Source organism: Ambystoma mexicanum, chromosome 6p (assembly GCF_040938575.1).
Source record: "Ambystoma mexicanum isolate Mex_15411 chromosome 6p, UKY_AmexF1_1, whole genome shotgun sequence".
NCBI lineage: Eukaryota > Metazoa > Chordata > Amphibia > Caudata > Ambystomatidae > Ambystoma > Ambystoma mexicanum.
In genome coordinates this window covers 40,285,080-40,305,132 of record NC_090935.1, presented here as the reverse complement: position 1 = coordinate 40,305,132, position 20,053 = coordinate 40,285,080, and the positions used below count along the sequence as shown (strand labels likewise).

The following is a 20,053-nucleotide window of genomic DNA, read 5'->3' as shown; positions in this document are numbered from 1 at the left end:
TATTGGCGATTCTGGTAGAGAATGCTGCAGAGGTGGTCATTCTCTTGGCTAGGGCGTACAGCTTCTTCCCCTCTTTATCTGGGGGTGCCTCGCTGGTAGATAGTGGGACTCCTGCCCTTTTCCTGGTGTTGGTCACGACCAGGGAGTCCGGTATTGAGTGACCCTTAATATATAATGGGTCTGATTGAGAGGAAGAGAACAGTTTCTCAATCCTCGGATTGACCCCTCTCACCAATGCAGGAGTGGAAAGAGAAGGTGTAATACGTCTCTTAACTGAGGCGAGGATGGGTATAATTTGGCTAGTGGGGGGGGGGGGTTTCCTTGATAATCCTCACCACAAAAATCGGTGTCTGGGGTGACTTCCCCACTTTCAATTTCGAAATGTGCTGCTGCCTTCTTCAGCAGTGCATTGAAGGTGGGTTGATCGACAGGCGAAGGGTTCCTGACTGGTGTAGTTTCAGTAGACCCGATGACTATACTGCTACTGCCTGTGTCTGTCGACCTAGCCGGTGACTGCCAGGGATTTGGGTCGCTCTCGCCTGTGTCCTCCTGGAATCCCTCCTCACATAGGTTAGTTTCCTCGTGAAAACCTTCCTCTTCTTGTTGGTCTTCAACATAGGTGAACTCATCTTCCTCTTGGAAGAAGGTATCTTTCTCAGTGGGATTGAGAGAGTATATGCCTTTCTATATGGGGTCCTCCTGTATGGGGTTATAAAACTTCTGGTATTTAGCCCTTGGACTCTCCAGGGGTGCCTCCCTTGGTCTCTTGGGTGTCCTGTCTTCTGGGATGGACATGAACCCGTCTAGTTTATCCATACAGGTCTGGAACCTTTCAAAGGTCCACTGAGGTTGGCCTGGACGGTCTGGGAATGAAAAAGGAGTTTCTTCTTCCTGTAATTGTCTGGTTCTGTCCCATAACGTCGAAGAAAGAGCCTTCGCCTTCTGAGTAGGCCTTCTCGCTGGCTAGGGCCTTCTGTCGGCGTCGGGAACAGGCCTGATCTGTTTTCCAGCCGTTTCTGCGTATCTTTGGCCTTGTGAGCGGTTTTCGGCGTCTCACTCGCCGTACGTCTCTGGCCGTCCTTAGATGCTATGCGCGCGAGGCTTTCGGCGATCATTCTCTCTTCCGAGGGATCGGTCACCGTCGCGCTATGTAACGTCGAGTCCTTGCCTGTCGAGTCCTTGCCTGTCGAGTCCTTGCCCGTCGAGTCCTTGTTGGCAACGTGAGCGCTGTTGCGATGCGCGTCGCCGGAGGTTTTGGTGTTCGCGCCCTTATTTTTAGAATGCCCAGTCGCCTGTCGCACAAGCGGTGGCGGGGAGGGCTGACAACCCTTGCGGTCGGCGGAAGACGCCAGTGGGCCCGGCGTCCCCGTTGGCGCTATGGCTGCCTTCGTCTTCGACGAATGCGTGCCGGGGGTATGTGCTTTGATGTTTTTCCGTGTGCGTCCTTGTCGCCGGGGTGTTCATCCCCATAAACTGGGCGTGGGCCGGGCTTGCCGGGGCCGGGGACGGACGAGGAGCGTCAACGCTCCTTTGAGAGGTCTACAGCCTCCGTTACGGGGGCCATGTAGTCACTGTCCTCGTCACACTCGGCGGCAGCGGGCGAGGAGTCAGGCCTAGGCATGGCATAGGCCGCCCACCTTTTGACCCTGCGGTCTTTTAGAGTTTTGGGCTTTAGTAATTTACAGGCCGCACAGCCGTCCTCCTGGTGATCGAGGGGTAAGCAAAGGTTGCACCGTTTGTGCTTATCCTTCCAGGTATATTTACCCTTGCAAAGCGGGCAAAACCTAAATGGCATCCTCTCCATAGCTGAGGGCAAGAAGTGTGACTACGACCTCGAAAGAGTGGGAGGGGGAAAGAGAAAGGCATTCTTAAAGAGAAGAAAGAAAGGCCACAAAACCCCACTCTCCCTACTGTGTATGGCCGGCGAGGCCTGGCCACGTGTTCGGCAGCGCCGAAGGATCCCCTCCGCTCGTCCTTCCGTCGAAGATCTTGCTCGGCGGAGAAACAGCTCTGCGTCGAGGGAGGGATATACGTTATTGATATTAATAACAAACGACCAAAGGTCAAAGAAAAGTATTTGGCAATGTCTCTCGAGGAGCGCCGCATACAGGCGACCAGTAGCTGGGCGGAAAAAAACAATCTGAGGGACCTCGACGCGTGAGGGATTGTGGGTACAACGCACGTCACTATAGGGATAGTGTTACAGACACGCCTTGTCGACGTCCCCTTTTCGACTACGAAAAACAAAATGCAATACTCCGCAGTGACCACTGGATGTCGGACCTATGCACAGCATGTGATTCTAAGCAGATTAACAAACATCAGAAAATAACTTACCTGAAGTATATGCTTTGGAAACAGTGACTTTTGGGCATAAAGCCCCAAACAATCTTAGGGTTGGACTTTATAAGTAGGGCAATTGTTTTGTGTTAATTCTAAGAGTTCTGTCTCTCAATGCATCTGAACTACTTCCCTGTGTTGCACTTGTCATTGTATCAAATGCTACTCTTAGGTATACATCTGTTTTATAAGTTTATGCTTCACAATATTAGTATCTACTTAGAGGATAAACCAAAGTTCTGATTATTTTATATACTTGAATTACTGGTGTTGCACTGTTACCCTAGACCACTCCTGCACCCTTCCTGAGACTAAGCCTTGCTGCGCTGCTACTTAACCTTCTTTGGGTTTGACTGAGCTCCCAGTGTCTTCCAGTTCACCATAATAGGGCGGACGGCCAAAATCCTCCCACCAGGGATGATTCTGGAAATTCACCTTAAGAGGCATGGTGACATCCATTATAGCTAATAGTGGATTCTTTCGAAGGTTGCTGGATACAGGGTTCCCAGATTAGAAGGGAGGGGGAATGATGAGTTGTGGGAAGGCCAGTGATAATTTTGTGGGAAGAAGGATTAACACTGGGCAATGGCTTGAGGGGAGCAGACGGGTTAAGGTACTGTCAGGTGTGCCACTGGGAAATCATTGCAGAGTGAAAGAAGCAGTATCGAGGACAGTCACATCTTGGGAAAACCAATTCCAACTACCCACTTCTAGATTATATGCACTTTTAAACAGCATGGGAATCAAGGAGACAAGAACCTACTGGGAAAGAGTTGGAGAGGACACTTGTTGAAGAATAAGAGGACGTCCACTCTAGTATCTCAAAGTCTTGAACTCCTCTCAAGCCAGAGCGTGTGTGAGGATGGACAGCTCCATAAAATATGAAGCCAAGGCCCTTTTTACAACAAGCCCCCCCCCATATTTGTCAGATAGCAGAATTCATTGCATGTACTTTGTCAAGTGTGCAATGGCCATCTTAGAAGAACAAGTTACTTATCTTACCTGCCAACGTTCTTTCGATCGGATGTTCCTCCGACGTATTCCACATCTTTGACAGTAATTACCACAGCTGTGCTGTTTCGGAAACTTTTGGCGTAGGCGTCCTGTGTCAATGACGTCGATACGTTCCCCCGAGGACCTCCGTCGACGTCACTGGATGTTATATCAAGACGCACGACGCCCATAGCTTCAGTTGTAGCCCCCCCCCCCCCCCCAGAACGTGTGGCACCAATCACCTGCCAGTATGACAGCAGAAAGCCCTGGCGGAAACGTAAGCTGCAATCACATAAGAAATTCTATAGAGCGGCAGGCTGGGAGGGTACGATGTAGAATACATTGGGGGAACATCCCATCCAAAGACAGTTACCAGGTAAGATAAGACAACCCTGTCCTTATGGAACACCGTGAAAGGTGGCTTGGCGGAAGGTGCCTGCAACTCACTCACTCTACGTGCGGAAGTTCCGCAACTAAAAATAAAGTCTTAAAAGACAACAGTCTAAGCGGGCAAGAATGTAAGGGGTCAAATGAGCTCCCATTAGGAACTTTAAAACCAACTTCAAATCCCATCCCGGGACCTGGAAAGGTGACGGTGGAAACACAGTTAGCCCTTTTAGAAACTGCGAAATCAAAAAGGGATCTTAAAATAAGAACATTCCTCAGATGAGCGCTTAAATTTGGACAGCGCCGCCAGGTAACTCTTAATGGTACCCACTTGCAGGCCCTTATGGGTTAATGAAAGCAAAAAAGAGAACAAAGGGAATGGAACAATGGAAAGGATCCACATTCTGTACCCTGCACCAGCTGCAGAACTTTCTCCAACGGCAACAGTACAGGATTTTGTTGCAGGCCTTCTGGCTCAAAGCAACCCCTCCATCACATCCTCAGGGAGGTCCCAATCCTTATACCTCAGTCTTTCAGATACCAAGCATGAAGGCTGAGAGACTTGACCTCTGGATGAGAACTCTACCCCCCCCCTCCCGTGAGAGGGGATCGTCTCGGTAGGGAAGACAGCGTGGAGGAGAGATTGACGGATCTAGAAGGTCTGGGTACCACGCTCTCCTGGCCCATGCCGGAGCAATGAGGATAATCCGGGAACCGAACCTCCGTAACCTCTGCAACACCTGCGGAATGACGGGGACTTGCGGGTACGCATACAGCAGTGGGAAGGACCACTCCAATATGAACACGTCCCCCAAGGCTCCTCCCGCGAGCAGACTCTTTCTCACTTCTGGTTGACACTGGTGGCGAAGCGATCCACTTGTGGGGTTCCTCAAAGGGCGAAGATCTCCAAAAGAACTTCCTGAGCCAGCTCCCACTCGTGAGAGACCATGCTATGCCTGCTCAGAGCGTCCGCCGCTGCGTTTTAGTCTCCCAGCAGATGAACTGCTGAGATCGAAATTTCCTGCTGGATGGCCCAGAACCAGAGCTGCATCGCCTTCCTGCACAGTGGGAGTGACCCTGCCCCCCCCAACCCCCTTTTTGTTGAGGTAGTGCATGGCCACTGTATTGTCTGTCATAATTAGGACATTCTTTCCCCGAACAGGCGGCAGAAAAGCCTTCAGGGATAGCCCGACAGCCTGTAGGCCTAACAGACTGATGTGGAGTCTGGAATCCTACGGAGACCACCGACCGCTGGCTGTCAGCTCGTTGGCATGAGCTCCCCAACCCGTGAGGGATGTGTCAGTCACAATCGTAACCTCCGGCCATAGTTGCCAAAACGGAGCCCCTTTCAACAGATTTCCTTAGACGACCGACCACAGAAGGTCCTGGGCAACCGAGGGTGGAATCTGAACGGGAACAGACATCCTGCCGGAAAACTGTGCCCACTGCAGAGATCTCATCCGCAGCCTGGCCTCTTCACCAGTAAAATGCAGGATGCCATGAGGCTGAGCAATCTCAAGAACTCGAACGCCGGGAGACTCTGGGCACGTTGAAACTTGTCCACCATCTGCAGAATGTGATGAGCCCTCACCTGGGGAGGCGAACACTGCCCCAGGGATGTGTTGAGCACTGCTCCAATGTACTTGAGCCGCTGGGTAGGTGTCACGCGAGACATCTTTAAGTTGAGGGAGAAGCCCAGCTTGTGAAGGGAGTGGCAGGTGACATACAGATGATCCAGGACTTGCTTGGGAGAGCGCGCCCTGATCAACCAGTTGTCCAGGTAACAGTAGACGTGAATCCCCCTCTTTCCTGAGATACGCTGCCACCACCACCATCACCTTGGTGAAGACCCTCAGGGAGGAGGTCAATCCAAACAGCAGGACCCAAAACTGAAAATGTGAGTCGCCAACCGCGAACCTCAGGTACTTCTGTGTTTAGGATACATCAGCACATCAAAGTAAGCATCCTTGAGGTTGAGAGACACCAACCAATCCTGAAGTTGAAGGGCCTGGAGGACTTGAGAAAGAGTAACTATCTTGAACTTGTCCTTCCTGAGGAGCTTGTTCAAACCATGCAAGTCCATGATGGGTCTCAATCCTCTGTCTTTTTTCGGGATCAAAAAATATGGGGAATACCATCCCTTGTCCCTCTCCGCTACAGGCACCAGTTCCTATGGCGCCTTTCTCCAGCAGGGATAGGATATCCTGCGCAAGGAGCGGCTCCGGACGCTTCAAAGGGAGCTTCCCTGGTGGATTGTTGTGAGGCCTCTGTTGGAAAGGAAGACAGTAGCCGTGGGTTATGATCTCCAGAACCCACGAATCTGAAGTAATGGCACGCCATTCTACAAGATGCTGCGCCAGTCTTCCACCCAACCGGCGAACCATGGGCCATGACCTCATGACTGAGCAGAAGCGGCAGTGCCTGAGGGCAAAGAGGCAACTGCCTGAGCGGCTTTGGCACCTCGGGTACCTTATTTTCCACCTCTGGTACTCCTACGTTGGCCCCTTTGACTGGCAGCTCCTCTCGATCTACCAAAGGAAGATTAGTATCGAAAGGTACTTGCCCTCCATTGCTGTCCCCTAGGACGAAAAGGCGGAGGTTGACGTACTGCAGCGCTCAAGGACTTCGCCTCAGCTTTGGAGGTCTGCAACCTCTCAAGGCTCTCGTCAGGACACCATCATAGGGCATGTTGAGAAGCCGGGACTGTACATCAGGAGCAAACCCTGACTTCCGCAACCATGCAAAACTGCGCATCACGGTGCTCGCCGCCATGGACCGGCTGACACAGTCTGCCACATCCAGACCCGACTGAACGGATTCATACATGGCATCCTTGCCATCCTGAACGAGGGCTAGAAAACCATACCGTTCCTCCCCTTCGGGAATATGTTCAGCCGCCAAAGATACACAATGCCACAGAGTGTGAGTGAATCTTGCCAAGACACAAACGAGTTGGCTGCCTTTAAAGCCATACCCCCAGATGAAAATACTTTCTTTGCCCAAGCATCAAAGCGCGTGTCGTCCCCATCAGGAGGGATGGTAGGGTACGCAGCCTGCTTCGCTGGGGCTGTTGCCGCCTGCACCACCAAACTCTCCAGAGTGGGGTGCGTAGACAAGTAGCAGGGGTCACCACTGGCTGGCCGGTATTTTTTCAGAAGCGACTTGTTCACTGCCGGGAGACTCTCCGGAGCAGTCCAAGACGCTGCCACCCTTCTTAGTAAGGCCATATGAAATGGCAACACCGGGCGCCGATGACTTCCTCAGAGCCAGAGCCTCGCGAGAGTCCCTCGACGGACATGGCGCTGACGGCGTCGATGCCTTCTTAGAAGGCCTCACAGACTCAGACGGTCTCGACAGCGTCAAGGACCGGGACCTGGAATGGCTATGGCGATCAACCATGTCCGATCAGGACCTCAACAGCTCCCGATTATCGCGCCGAGGCGTGCGAGCGGTGGCTCTAGCTCGCTCCTTGCCGGCTTCTCTCGAAGGCGCGGATGGAACGGTGCCCTGCGATTCGAAAATCGCCATCATCTCCTTGCGGAATGCGTCCCATTCCACTGCCGATGAATGCTTGGTGGGGCAAGCTACCCGCCGTCTGCCAGTCGTCCGACGGGGAAGGCGACCGGTGACTGCGGTTTCGAAAATGCCTAGAAGAGGCAGAGGAATGGCGGGACCCACTCTGAGACCGAGACACCCCCCCCCCCCCCTGGACTTAAGCAGACGCAGAGAGTCGCCCCTCGAGTCGTCAGTCGAAAGTCCAGCAGATTTCGGCTTACGGGTTGTAGATACCCTACCTACTGTCAACTTCTTTCGCTCCCGCAAGGCCTTCAAAGTCAGAGACTGGCAGTCATCGCAGTCGTTGGTGGCTTGGCTTTCGCCGAGGCACCAGAGGCAGACGTTGTGCGGGTCCGTAATGGGCATTTTGGAATCGCAGTCCCGACACTTTTTGAAGCCCGACTTCGGGGTAGAAGAAGACAAAGACATGATCTCAACTTTCACAAACGAAGTAGAAGAAACGAGCGCGCCGAGATTCCGAAGCGAACACGTTCGCGGAAGAAACGGAACTGATCCCTACGGGCGTTGTGCGTCCTAGATATAACATCTGGTGACATCGACCGTCGACGGAGGTCCTCGAGGGAACGTATCGACATTGACGCCGACGCCGAAAGTTTTCCAAAGCAGCACAGCTTTGGTAATTTGTCAATGATGTGGAATACATCGGAGGACACAATCCCCTCGAAATAGACTTTCCGTAGGCCTTTTTTACATCGCCAGGATGAGGGAGTTTGGGGAAGGAGGAGATTTTATGTTGCATTAGAAAAATTGTGATTTTTGAAAAGAAAGCAAATAAAAAGTCTGAAAGCATTTCAAAGATGTTGCTGGTATTATCCCCCATGTGACGTCATTTTGCAATGTAACCTTAGACAATTGTGCCTGCCTCATGGCAATCAGAGGCCCAAACAAGAATAGATACTTGCCTTGTAAATCTCCAGCAACCTGGTCCTCTAGCAGGGATTCATCTACTGGTAGAGAAGGCAGGAGCTCCGGGTCTGCTGGCAGAGCTGTAGTATCGACAAAAACATTTAAAGAGAAACAGAGTGAGAGGGAAGAGAAAACAGCTCAGGTCATCAAAATCTAGGAATAAGGAAAACTTTTTTTTTTTAAAAGTCTTACTAGAGCATTCATCGCCGCTTTCCTGCTTCAGGGATAATAGATGGGAGAAGGCAGATTCTGTGTCTGGAATACAAAGACACCATTACTAGGTACTCATATGGGAAAGCATAGATTAATACAGCGCTAGCATTTGGCACTGTAAAGGTCTACCATGTCAGCAGAGACTAGCTATCTTTCTACAGTTGAGACATTTCATAGAACCTCCAACCTGAGAGGTGCACAGACCCAAATACAACCTGCAGGCATGGGGCACGCTCAGTTAGCACGCATGCTGAAACACTGATGTACAGATGTAATAGGATCTACCTACATGAAAGATACTATGAGGAAATCACACCTCAGTTTGGCTTCCTTTACCCAACCTACACACTGGTTGGTGCCAAAACATCCCTGTATGTAGGAGTCCGGGAAGGTAGCAGAGATGAACTTGAGCGCCCAAGTGTCCAAGGGCTCCCCCTTGTATTGTCATTTTTTTTATTTCACTGGAATTCTAGCCAGCGCTGGTGTGTGGCCTGCACTGGAGTACACACTTGCTTCCCACAAGGGACAATGTGCTCATGACCCAGTGAAATAGTGGCACTGCATCTGCCTGAAAGGTGACAAAGAATCCTGCAGACCGCAAAGCACAACCCATCACAAACATACAGGAGTGCCCACAAACTAGCAGATGAAGCCAGTCTGTCAAAGTAGGATCCAGTGGAGGGACAGAAGCATGTGCATTCAACACGCCAAGACCACCCCAGTTCAAAACCATTTAGCCTGTGTGCCAAGCTTGTGAAGCTTTGCCTCAGGGTCCAGAACTGCTGCCGCTAAATGGGAGCCAAAGTGATCCAAACCGGCGGTATATTGTTTGCACATAGCGACTTCTTGCCCATTGGAGCAATCCCAAGCACCCTCCCTATAAGATATCCACCATGCCAGCCCTGGTTCACTGAAAGAAATTATCGCTAAAATAATTGTATTGTACATGCGGCGAAGCACCCACATTAACTAAACATGAATGCTCCGTACCAACACTGCTCTTCTCTTATTTTGTACAATATCAATGCTGCAAGCAAAGAAGAAAAACCAAAATGCACGTTAGGTTCAAAATGATTATGTACACATCTCAATTTTGGCGAGCTACAAAAAGTAGAAATAGCTTCTCAAGTGAACAGTATTGGTAATGATGATAGGGTAATAAGGTATACAGGTAACATGGTCAAGGTCAAGCTTCCCCAGCAGGGACAATCCAATAGAGATGGGCAAACCAGAAGTAAAGGGCATTGAGGTTTTGGACATGGAGGGAGGGAGAGCAGAGAAAAATAACAGCATACTACCTATATTTAAGCAACAGTGCTACAGTCATCAGAAGCCACCAACAGCTGTGAACATTGAGGAGCTAGAGGATGCAAATGCAGCAATTACATTCATGGTCAACCTCAAATTGAATAAAGCAGCGTCTAGCTCTGTTGCAAGAAAGTGACCGTGGGACAGAAGGGAAGTAAAGTTGAAATGTATTCTTACGTGGGAGCCCAAAGAAAGATGCTCGACACTCCGATGCTCCTGCCAAAAGCGTTCAATAATAAACCATGATTTACAATTTTACAGCCTGGGGATTACCCCAACTACCAATCCTCGAACCTTCAATTTCAGCAAGGGCTAGATCTGCACTCAAAGATAAAGGACACAATACGCAAACCAATCAAATGCAATGGGAACATGTTGGGACAAGTGCAAAAAAATTGAGATCGAGGACTCGTCCTCAGACCTCTGAACTCTTGCGAGTAGACCGAGTGTGGCAACAATGAATCCCAGCCTCAGTATTAATGATCACTTCCACAGTTTGTACAAGACAGATGTTCTACGTGAAAGGATAGAGAACCAAGCCCCCACCCAGTGTGCCAGAATCCAAGCCCACCCCACCCCGTGGACCAAAAATCTAAGCCCTTCTCCCACACTGAGTGAGCCAAAATGCAAGACACACCAATCCCTCCACAGCCCACTGAGGGAATATTTGATTAGTTATAACAAGCATCAAATCTCCTCTGCGGCCAGTGCTCATCTGTTCAATCAGTACCAGTTGAACATGCGCTGCATGCATTTACGAGAGCCCACCTGACCTAAGACATTAACACCATCGTAACAGAGAAACAGCAATGCATGCATGGACGCATGCATGCAAATCCCCACCTCCCCCCAAAGGAAGGCAGCCAATAGAGTAAGCACTAGCCAGGGTACGCACATATCTGGATCAATATCCTGTCACATAAAATACATGGCTGTGCTTCAATGCAGTACATCATTACCTGCATTCACTCTTTACTACACCAGCTGTCAGGCAGAACTGCACCTCTAGCCAAGCCCCTGCAAGCAGTGCAGGAAACTTCAGGTGCCTGCAAGATGGAGGCCATAAAACAGTCCTAGGAAGGGCAGAGCTACTTGTGACAGTGCCTTTTTGTTAAAGCACAGCAATTGTTTAATCACTTTCCAAATCTAGAATCTTCTAGTGTACTTACAAGTCAGTGGCTCGCTCTTGACCAGATGCAATGCCGGTGGCGGAGGTGTACCTGCATTATCTTGATAAGCAGCGTGCCCTAGTGATAAAACGACAGTTACTCCATGTGATGAGTAACAGATTCAGTACAAAATGTCTTACTTTAACTTCAACAAAACGCTGTGCCTTATACTGATGTTGTGAAGTTATAAGGGTATTTATGGAGTGCTGACTTAGATTCGGGAAGCAACTGAGTACTTTACAAATCATAGGTACAAGAGGGGGTGGGGGGAGGGAAGAAGTGCAGTGAGGGAACCAGCGATGCAAGCAGGGAGCTAACAGAGAGGGAAATTTGGCAGCAAGTGATCTACTAGCAACCAGGGGAGGAAGTCTCAAGTTTGGTGGGGAGTGGAGGGTGTGTGGACCCAGATGTTAGAGAGGAGAACATTCTTGAAGGTGGTCTTCAGCTCCTTCCTGAAACATATAAGAAGTGGAGAGAATCGGTTTGACTGGGAGAAGGATCCAGAATCTTGGGGCATAAACAGAAAAGGCCAGTCTTGTGATTCTCGCTTTCCTGCACTGCTGAGTTCAAGTCTGCACATGTCCTTACTTCTGGTGGATTGTAGGCCTCCAGTACTAATAAAAATGTCTTATATAGCGTGTTAGGGAGCATTCTCATTTCTTAATTCTCATTTCTGTGCCAATTGCCTTCAACCTTAGGAGAACCCCAGCACTTTTGCTGGACTTTAGAACTTTTTTTATTTTAACGCTGGAGAGAGCGAGTCCTTTTCCTCACTCATGTGTTTTGACCGGATTTGGATTGGGTTTCCACTTTTTTGGGGTCTGAAACTCCGCAGGCATCTACTTTTTGTATGGTGACACACAGCACTTTCAGTCCAGTGCCAGAGAAATCCTTTAGATTTCTCATAAGGTTTAAACACCTTTTCATGGGTAACTAAAGTTCCCAAGAATAGTAAAGTGAAATTGACTTACCTTTTCTCTTTGTAGGTCCACACCATCTTATACGGCGTGCTGGGGGTTACCTAGTAGCCCCTTATCCTATATGCTCATGTTTATGTTACCCTCACCACCTCAAATGGCTGGTGGCAGTGGTTTAATTTTACCTACCATTGTGCGTTTCTACCACAGGCTGAAGCCTCAGCTGCAGTACAGCACCCATGGGTGACCACTGTCTCAAAATGGCCCCAGTCTTTTTTCCGTCATTTTCTGTTTTGGAGGTCTTTCTTGGGTTTTACTCTGTGCGTCGAAACAGATTTGAGCCCTTTGTTTGTCGTGCCTTTGCCAGGCTTCAACCCTGAAGCCTGTCTCTGGCTCCAGTGTGTCTGGAAGGGCAGGATGTGAGGGAGGTTCCGTAAACTCCCCTGTCCTTTGTCTCTAGGAATGCCTGAATGGAACCAGTCCTGATTGGCTGGCTGCCCTTTCAGGTCAGACACCCTGCTGTGCGATAGCCTAGGCTGTGCATGAAAGGGAGAAACCTGCTTAAAAAGCAAGGGTTTTGGGACTGGAGGCAGAGTCAACCACTGGGAGAAAGACCCGAAGAAACCGCTGCATCCACCTGGACCTTTTGAATTGCCTGGTGAAGCCCTGCTGCTTTGCTGAAACTCTTCTCAATTCGACAGAAGCTCCGGAATGGACGACTTCTTCCCTTGGGTTAGTGGGACCAACTAACCCTGAGGCGAACTCCACTGGACCATCTTCCCGGACTGGCTGTACTTCTTGAAAGGGGTCGAGTAATCCGTAGTCGAGTGCAACGTCCGAAATCCGGCTACAAACTCCAGGAGTCTCCCAAGGACCCTCCGAAGCAGGACGACCAGAGCTAGAGGCCCCTCACCAGAGTGCAGGACCCAAGGAATGAAGGAAGCCCAACTGGTAGCCAAGATATGCGACAGTGCTGTTTGCTAAGCGCTGAAAACGCGAAGTGCAGCTGAACCGAAAAGAGCCTGTAGCTGCCAATAAACCTCCTAGGAATTGTGTAAGAAGCATATCAACAGATCATCCCCTAACTTGTTCAGATTCTGAAAAGTCATTTTAAAGTGCATTTACATTGTTACATGAATTGCCTTTGTAAAGAACACATTAAAAAATGGATGTTAAATAGATAACTATTTGTAACTGAAACCTTGACTAAGTGTTACTTGGCTACTTGTATTTACAGATGTCATTGATACAGCTGTACAGCTCACATTCAGCCCCATTGAGATAGGCCTGGCTGCTCAGTCTCACTACCAACTTGTGTAGTACAGACCTATACCAAAAGGGAGGTTACCTAATACCAAGCAGATAAGTGTTGTGTAGTCTCACACATTGTGGCTGCATCAATTCTCATCTAACATCGCAATACACACCAATAGGCCTCAGAGCGCTCAAACAACAGAAGGCATTATTATCCCAGAGTGGTACTCACCACAGAAGGATGAAAGGCTGAGTTGACCCTGCCGGGATTCGAACCTACTACAGCAGGCTGCACACAGATATCAGGGGCGAGCACTTAGCTCGCTGTGCTATCGGACCGGCTATGTGATGCCGTTTCTCTCAGTGAGGTAGCGTCAGGACATTAGGAGGACAGCCTTATGTTATCTGTTTTTGTAAAGTGCGCGTAAACCGGAGGCATCTTGGGACTAGAGAATACAACAGGAGGAAGGGAAGAAGTCTAGAATAGGTAGGTTTTGAGAGCATGGCGGAAGGCCAGCTGGTCCTTAGTGGCTCGACAAGTAAGTGGAATAGAGTTCATAAGTTTGGAGGCCAACAACAAGAAAAAAAAAGCGGCCAGCGACCCTCAACTGATAATGAGGTAAAGGGAGAAAGCACGCAACCTGGGGGTGGAGTGACCGCGTCGGTAGACAGACATTTTTCATGCAGGTACACAGCCCCTTTGGCCAAAAAAAAGCCTTATGGGAATAGTCACCAAAGCCCTTCCAAAATGGTATTGCCACCATCCAGGTGAGGACCAAGACTTGGACAGCAGACCTTAAGTTGTTTTCTGGGATGACAGGCTTAGTTTTCCACAGGAGAAAAGGTTGGCATCAAGCCGTTTGCATCTTCCATGCGATGTGTTTGAAGGAGAGGTGTCCGTTGATGTCAAAGCAAACGGACTTGGCGCAGGTGCTCAGCTATGATTGAGTGAAGCCCTTGTGGTTCATAGCAAAGAGCCAGATAAGGATGTCCGGGTGTTTGGTGTTGTTGATCAGCAGTAGGAATCAGTCTTGGAGAGGGTGAGCTTGGAGGTAAGCACTGGAAATCCAGGACTGGATCAATGTGAGGCAAGCCTTGGGACTGCAGATGTGTTTGATGGATGGGACTGCAAGTGTGCTTGATGGAGGATATCTTGGAGGTGAACTGTATATTACTGGATGTGGGTGTTGTGTGGCGCGAGGAAGGTGTCCAGTGTTTCCACGTAAAGATTAAAGATCACAATGGAGAGGATGGACCTTGCAGGACTCCACAGGTGATGGATAGAGTTGATTATCTTGAGGAATCCATTGTACAAAATGGTGGCAGTTTGCAAAGTCGGATTTGAAGCGGATAAGGACGATCTTGCTGATCCCCATGCAGCTATGTAGAATGTCGGTGAGTGTCTAGTAACTAATGCTGCTGATAGGTCAATGAGAACCAGGAGGCAAAGATGGCCGTTAGAGGATAGGGCATCATGGATCACCTTGATGGTAGCCGTTTCTGTGCTGCATCTGAAGCCAGATTGGTAGGACTGAATGGGGTTGTTAGCTTTGAAGTCTTGGAAGAGTTGCATGGATGCCGCTTTCTCTAGGATATGACCTAGAAGAGAAGTTACTTACCAGGCGTGGTAATGTTCTTTTTACTGGATGTTCCTCCCACGTAGTCCTCATCTTTTGACATCTCCAATATTCAGCTTCAGCAAATTATTTTCAGCAGAGGGCACCGTGCATCGATGCGGTCGACTAGCTCCGTCTCGAGGATGTCATCGAAGGCATATATAGCACACGCAGCACCCGTTGGCATCAGTTCTGTTTTTTTCATGTCATTCTAAAGTAGAAATATCCACATTAATGCAGTTTAGAGCATACTGGACTCTGAAGGAGAGTTGGCTGCAAAAACATGGAAATTGTACAGCAGGGTAGGCTGGTAGAATCGATGAGGATAACGTGGGCAGTACATCCAGTCAAAGGAATGTTACATGGGGTAAGTAACTTATTCCTCAAATGGATTGTGTCCTCCCACATATTCCTCATCTTTTGATGGACTACCAAAGCAGTGTTTGAGGAGGGAGTAAGAATTTTGTAATCAAGAGTTGGGGACTGCTTTCTCAAAGCTTCCATCATGACATAAGGTGGAATCAAGGCAGTAATGCTTTGTAAAAGTGTCAATTGCAGGCCAAGTGGCTGCCTCGCAAGTGATTTTTATAGGAACACCTTTGCAGAGCATACGTAGCCATGCCCCTAGTGGAATGGGCTCAAGCCTTCTGGGGGGGGGGGGATCATTCCCGGCCACCCTAAATAGCATTCACTAACAGCTAAAATAATCCTTCTGGACAAGGTCTGTCCCCAACCTATGACAATATCATATAAACAGTTGGTCATCCAGACAAAACTTTGATATCCTTGAAATGTAGAAACTCCGAGCCCTTTGTGGGTCGAGTGTGGAGCCTCCCCTCTTCCTTCCCAGGATGAGGTGGAGGGTAGAAAGTCGATAATACTATATTTTGTCCCAAATTAAAATCTCAAATGACTTTAGGTCGGAATGAAGGTTTGACCCCAAGGATGACCTTGTCCTTGTGAAAGACCGTAAAAGGTTGTTTAGAAGATAGTGTCTGCAACTCACTCACTCTACGGGTTGATGTTAGCGCTACCAATAAGATGGTTTTGAATGTTAGTCTAAAGGGACATGAGTGTAGCAGTTCAAATGGTGCACACATGAGAAACTACAAAACAAGATTAAGGTCCCAAACCGGAACCTGAAAAGGAGATGAGGGAACACATTAGTGAGTCCCTTTAAAAATGGTATCACCAAAGATATCTTAAAATATGACGTTTCCTCAGACGAGCGCTTGAAGATGGAATGTGCCACCAAATAACCTTCGATGGTCCGAACCTGGGGCCACAGATTGATCAAGTACAGCAGAAAAGATAACGCCTCAAGTGTTTTGCATAGCACATTCTGATCCCTGCACCAGCTAGAGCATTTGTTCCAACGGCAGCGGTACAAAGACTTTGTTGCTGGCCTTCTGGACGAAAGCAAAATCTCCCTTATGTCGTTTGGGAGGTCCCAATACTTCTACATCAGCCTCTCAGAAAAAATGTCTGAAGGCAGAGTGTCTTTACCTCTGGATGGAGAACCAGACCCTCCTCTCGTGAGAGAAGGTACTCTCTTTGTGGAAGACGTATTGGAGGTGAGAAGGTCTGTGTAGCACACCCTCTTGGCCCAATCCGGGGCAATTAGGAGCATGTATTTCCTGAACGTTCGCAACCTCCTGATCATGTGAGGAATGACGGGGACTGGAGGAAATGCGTACTTTAGTGGAAACTCCCAGTCCACTACAAATGCGTCCCCTAGAGCTCCTCTTGGGGGAAATTCCCTGGAGCAGAACAGTTTGCACTTTTGGCTGGCACTGGTGGCGAAAAGATCCACTTGAGGGGTTCCCCAAAGGGTGAAAATCTCTAGGAGGACTTCTAAGCTATTTCCCACTCGTGGGAGACTGCTCTGCCTGCTCAGAGCGTCTGCTGTTGTGTTTTCTCCAGCTAGGTGAGCTGCTGATAGGGAAATTCCTTCTTGAATTGCCCAGAACCAGAGCTGCATTACCTGTCTGCACAGTGGTAGTGGCCATACACCACCTGTCTTGTTGAGGTAGTAATGGCGACTATGTTGTCTGTCATTATCAGGACATTCCTTCCCCATAAAGAGGGCAAAAAAGCCTTCAAACAAGTCCGTTTGCTCTCAGCTCCAAAAGATTGAGGTGTAGTTTGGACTCTGATGGAGACCAACAACTGCGGATTGTCGGATCGTTCCATGGTTGCCAAAAAGGTTCTCCCTTCAGAATATTGTCCTCACAGGCCCACTACAGGAGATCCTGTGCGACCCTGCTTAGAACCTGAAGTAGGTCTGACATGCTGCCTGAGAATTGAGACCATTGAAGGGATCTCATTCTCAGGCGAGCTTATGGCACGAGGAAAATGCAGGATGCCATGAGGCCGAGCAACCTCAAGAAGTCGACGGCCGGGAGATGCTTGGCACTCTGAAATTTGGTGACCATATTCAGAATGTCTTCAGCCCTCATCTCTGATGGTGAGGTCTTTCACCAAGGATGTATCCAGTACCGTCCCGATTGAGCTTTTGAAATGGTATTATGTAGGACTTCTTGTAATTGCGGGAGAAGCCCAATCTGTGGAGAGAGGGGCAGGTCACGCTGAGATGATCCAGGACTTCTGCCAATCATCCAGGTAGGGGTAGACGTGAACCCCCTCTCCCTCCCGAGACATGCTGCCACAACCGCCATCAGTTTGGTGAAAAACCCTTGAGGCGGATGTCAGCCCGAACGGCAGAACTCGAAACTGATAAGAGAACCCCCAACGGTGAACCTAGGTACTTTCTGTGCTTGAGAATGATTGGCACATAAAAATAAGCATCATCCAATCCTGGAGCTGGAGGGCCTGTAGGATCTGAGAAAGTACGACCACCTTGAACTTGTCCTTCCTGAGGAACGTGTTCAAGTATCTCAAGTCCAAGATGGGTCTCAGTACTTAGTCCTTATTTGGGGGTTGGGGGGGGGGGGGGGGGGGGGGGGGGGGGGGGGAATAAATAAATAATTTTTTTAAAAAAAAAAATCAGGAAATATGGAGAATAGCATCCTTGGCTACTCTCCGTTACAGGTACTGGGTCCATAGCACCTTCATCTAGCAGGGTCAACATTTCCTGCACAAGGAATGTTCCGGGAACCTTTAACGAATGGCTCCCCGGTGGATGATTCTAAGGACTCCCGACTGAAGGGGCGGCAGTAACCTTGGGTTATGGTTTGTAATGTCCAAGCATCTGAAGTAATACCCCGCCATTCTTTCAGACGCTGAGACAATCTGCCTCAAACTGGGGTGTGGTGAGCCAAGATCTCAGAGGTTTTGAGGAGGCTGAAGCAGTGGCTGATGGCAAAGATGCCGCTTCTTGGTCGGGCTTTACACCTCTCCCTCGTCCAGCACGAGGGAATCTTCTTTGGCTTCTTTGACCAGCCATTGCTCTCGTTCTTCTAACTGAGGAGTAGCAGCCAAAGTATCTACCCCTCCAAGACTTTCCACTGGAGTGAAAGGGCCAGAGGCTGCCGAATAGTGGCTCCTAGTGACTTAGCTGCCGCCTTCTAGGTCTGCAGCTTCTCAAGGCTTTAGTCAGCCTTGATGCCAAAAAGATGAGATCTGTCAAAAGGCATATTAAGGATTCTCGACTGCACGTCCAGTGCAAATGCAGACTTACTTAACCACGCAAACCTGCATATCACAGTGCTTGCTGCCATGGCTCTGTTGATACGGTCAGCAGAATCCAAACCAGACTTTAGAGACTCACACATGGCCTCTTTGCCATCTTTTACAATGGCCAAGAAACCGTCTAGTTCCTCCCCTTCGTGAATATGTTCAACCGCCATGAATATACAGTCCCACAGAGTAAGTGAATTTCGCAAAGGGCACATGTAGAGTTGGCTGATTTGAGAGCCATGCTCCCAGCAGAAAACAATTTGCTTGAACATGAGTCTATACATTTATCATCCGGATCTGGTCGGATGATTGGATAGGCAGCTTGCTTGGAGGTAGCGGCAGCTGCTTGCACCACCATACTTTCTGCGCTACGATGTTTTGACAAGTAGCTGAAGTCACTACTGGACGGCCGATATTAGTCAAATTTGTATTGACTGCAGGACTAGATTCCGTTGCTTCCCAATTAGCACTTACTCTCTTTAGTAGAGAGTCATGAAAGGGTAGGATAGGATCCCTCTGTGGACCTTTGTCCAGGATATCCGTGAGGTCATCCTGTTCGAATGGGAGGGGAGGCCTGCTCCGTCCCAGATAATCAACTACCTTAATCATTAATTGCCTGTAAGAGGCATCTGCAGGCTCATCTCATTCTGGCTTACCAAAATCCAACTCTGGTGAAGCATCCACTGCACTGGGCGTCTGTACATTTTCATGCAGGTCCAGTAAGGGATACATTACTCACGGTAATCATATTTCTGGTGCTTGTAGCTGCTTAGATTCACATGCTCTGCATAGTCCGATATCTAGTGGAAGCCAAAGTATTACAAGATTTGCTTTTGAAACACGAAAAAACAGACGTCGACTGGGCGAAGGATGCATCATTGTCATCAGATGGTTCATTGTCCTCAAATAGAAGTGAGTGACTTAAAGAAATCCTTCCTAGGCAAAGAAGTGAAGGTTTTCTCAATTACTGGCAAAGGCGTCGAAGGTTTCAATTACGAGGGGCCAACATCCATGATCTACTCTTTAAAAGAGAGAAACTGTGGATCTTCCGTTTGAGAACAGACAAGATAGGCCTGAACGAACCTACCAGCTGGCAGACCCTGGCAACCGTATGATGGGTACTATCATTGTTTTTGATCCATTGTTTTTGATCCATTCCATCTCTACACTATGATCATTTGCACACGATGTTGTACCAATAAATGTGTTTGTGTTTTGAAAAAATAACTTTCCTGTGTTTTATACCAGTGTAAAATATGTGGAAAATTCATTAGCGCAGCCAGGGAACGAGTTATGTCTCTTTATCCGTTAGGGTCCCAACAGAGATGAACCCTTGGTTACACTCCAAAAATACTCCCCCTCTCCCTAGCTACTTACATGCCCGATCCGTATGCCCTTTACAATCAGATGCCAGGTCCTATTTTAACACGGTAGCCAGCAGTCCATCTATTCTATCATCAAAGGGTGGACTACCTTCTATCTGCCCGCAACACTCGAGCCCCTTTTGACTATACGACTGTACCATTGACAGCTGTGGCCACATCTTGTGATTTCCAATCTCTGATTCTTACTTGTTTGGATCATCATAATTGTGCGAGGTCACACCACCAGGGCTTTTTTTAAATGCAATATTCCCGGTGCACCTTCCGGCAGAAGCAGACGGTATCAGCAATCTTTACCGTGTCACACTATTACACTTTAGTATTACTCATGCAAGATGGCGCGGATCATACAC

At 48.8% G+C, this 20,053-nt stretch overlaps 1 protein-coding gene across 5 annotated transcripts in view; it reads right to left on the bottom strand.

Moving 5' to 3' along the window:
* Window positions 1-20,053, bottom strand: part of LOC138511179 (uncharacterized) — a 243,173-nt gene that overhangs the window by 39,115 nt on the left and 184,005 nt on the right. For 4 of the 5 annotated variants that reach the window (XM_069626686.1, XM_069626687.1, XM_069626689.1 and 1 more), the window contains 3 exons: window positions 10,893-10,970; window positions 8,395-8,457; window positions 8,199-8,282 (listed from right to left, as the gene is read on the bottom strand). In XM_069626686.1, the coding sequence (XP_069482787.1) occupies window positions 8,199-8,282; window positions 8,395-8,457; window positions 10,893-10,970 (225 nt within the window). The remainder of the gene's footprint in view (window positions 1-8,198; window positions 8,283-8,394; window positions 8,458-10,892; window positions 10,971-20,053) is intronic. The other variant, XM_069626688.1, reaches the window with a different exon arrangement.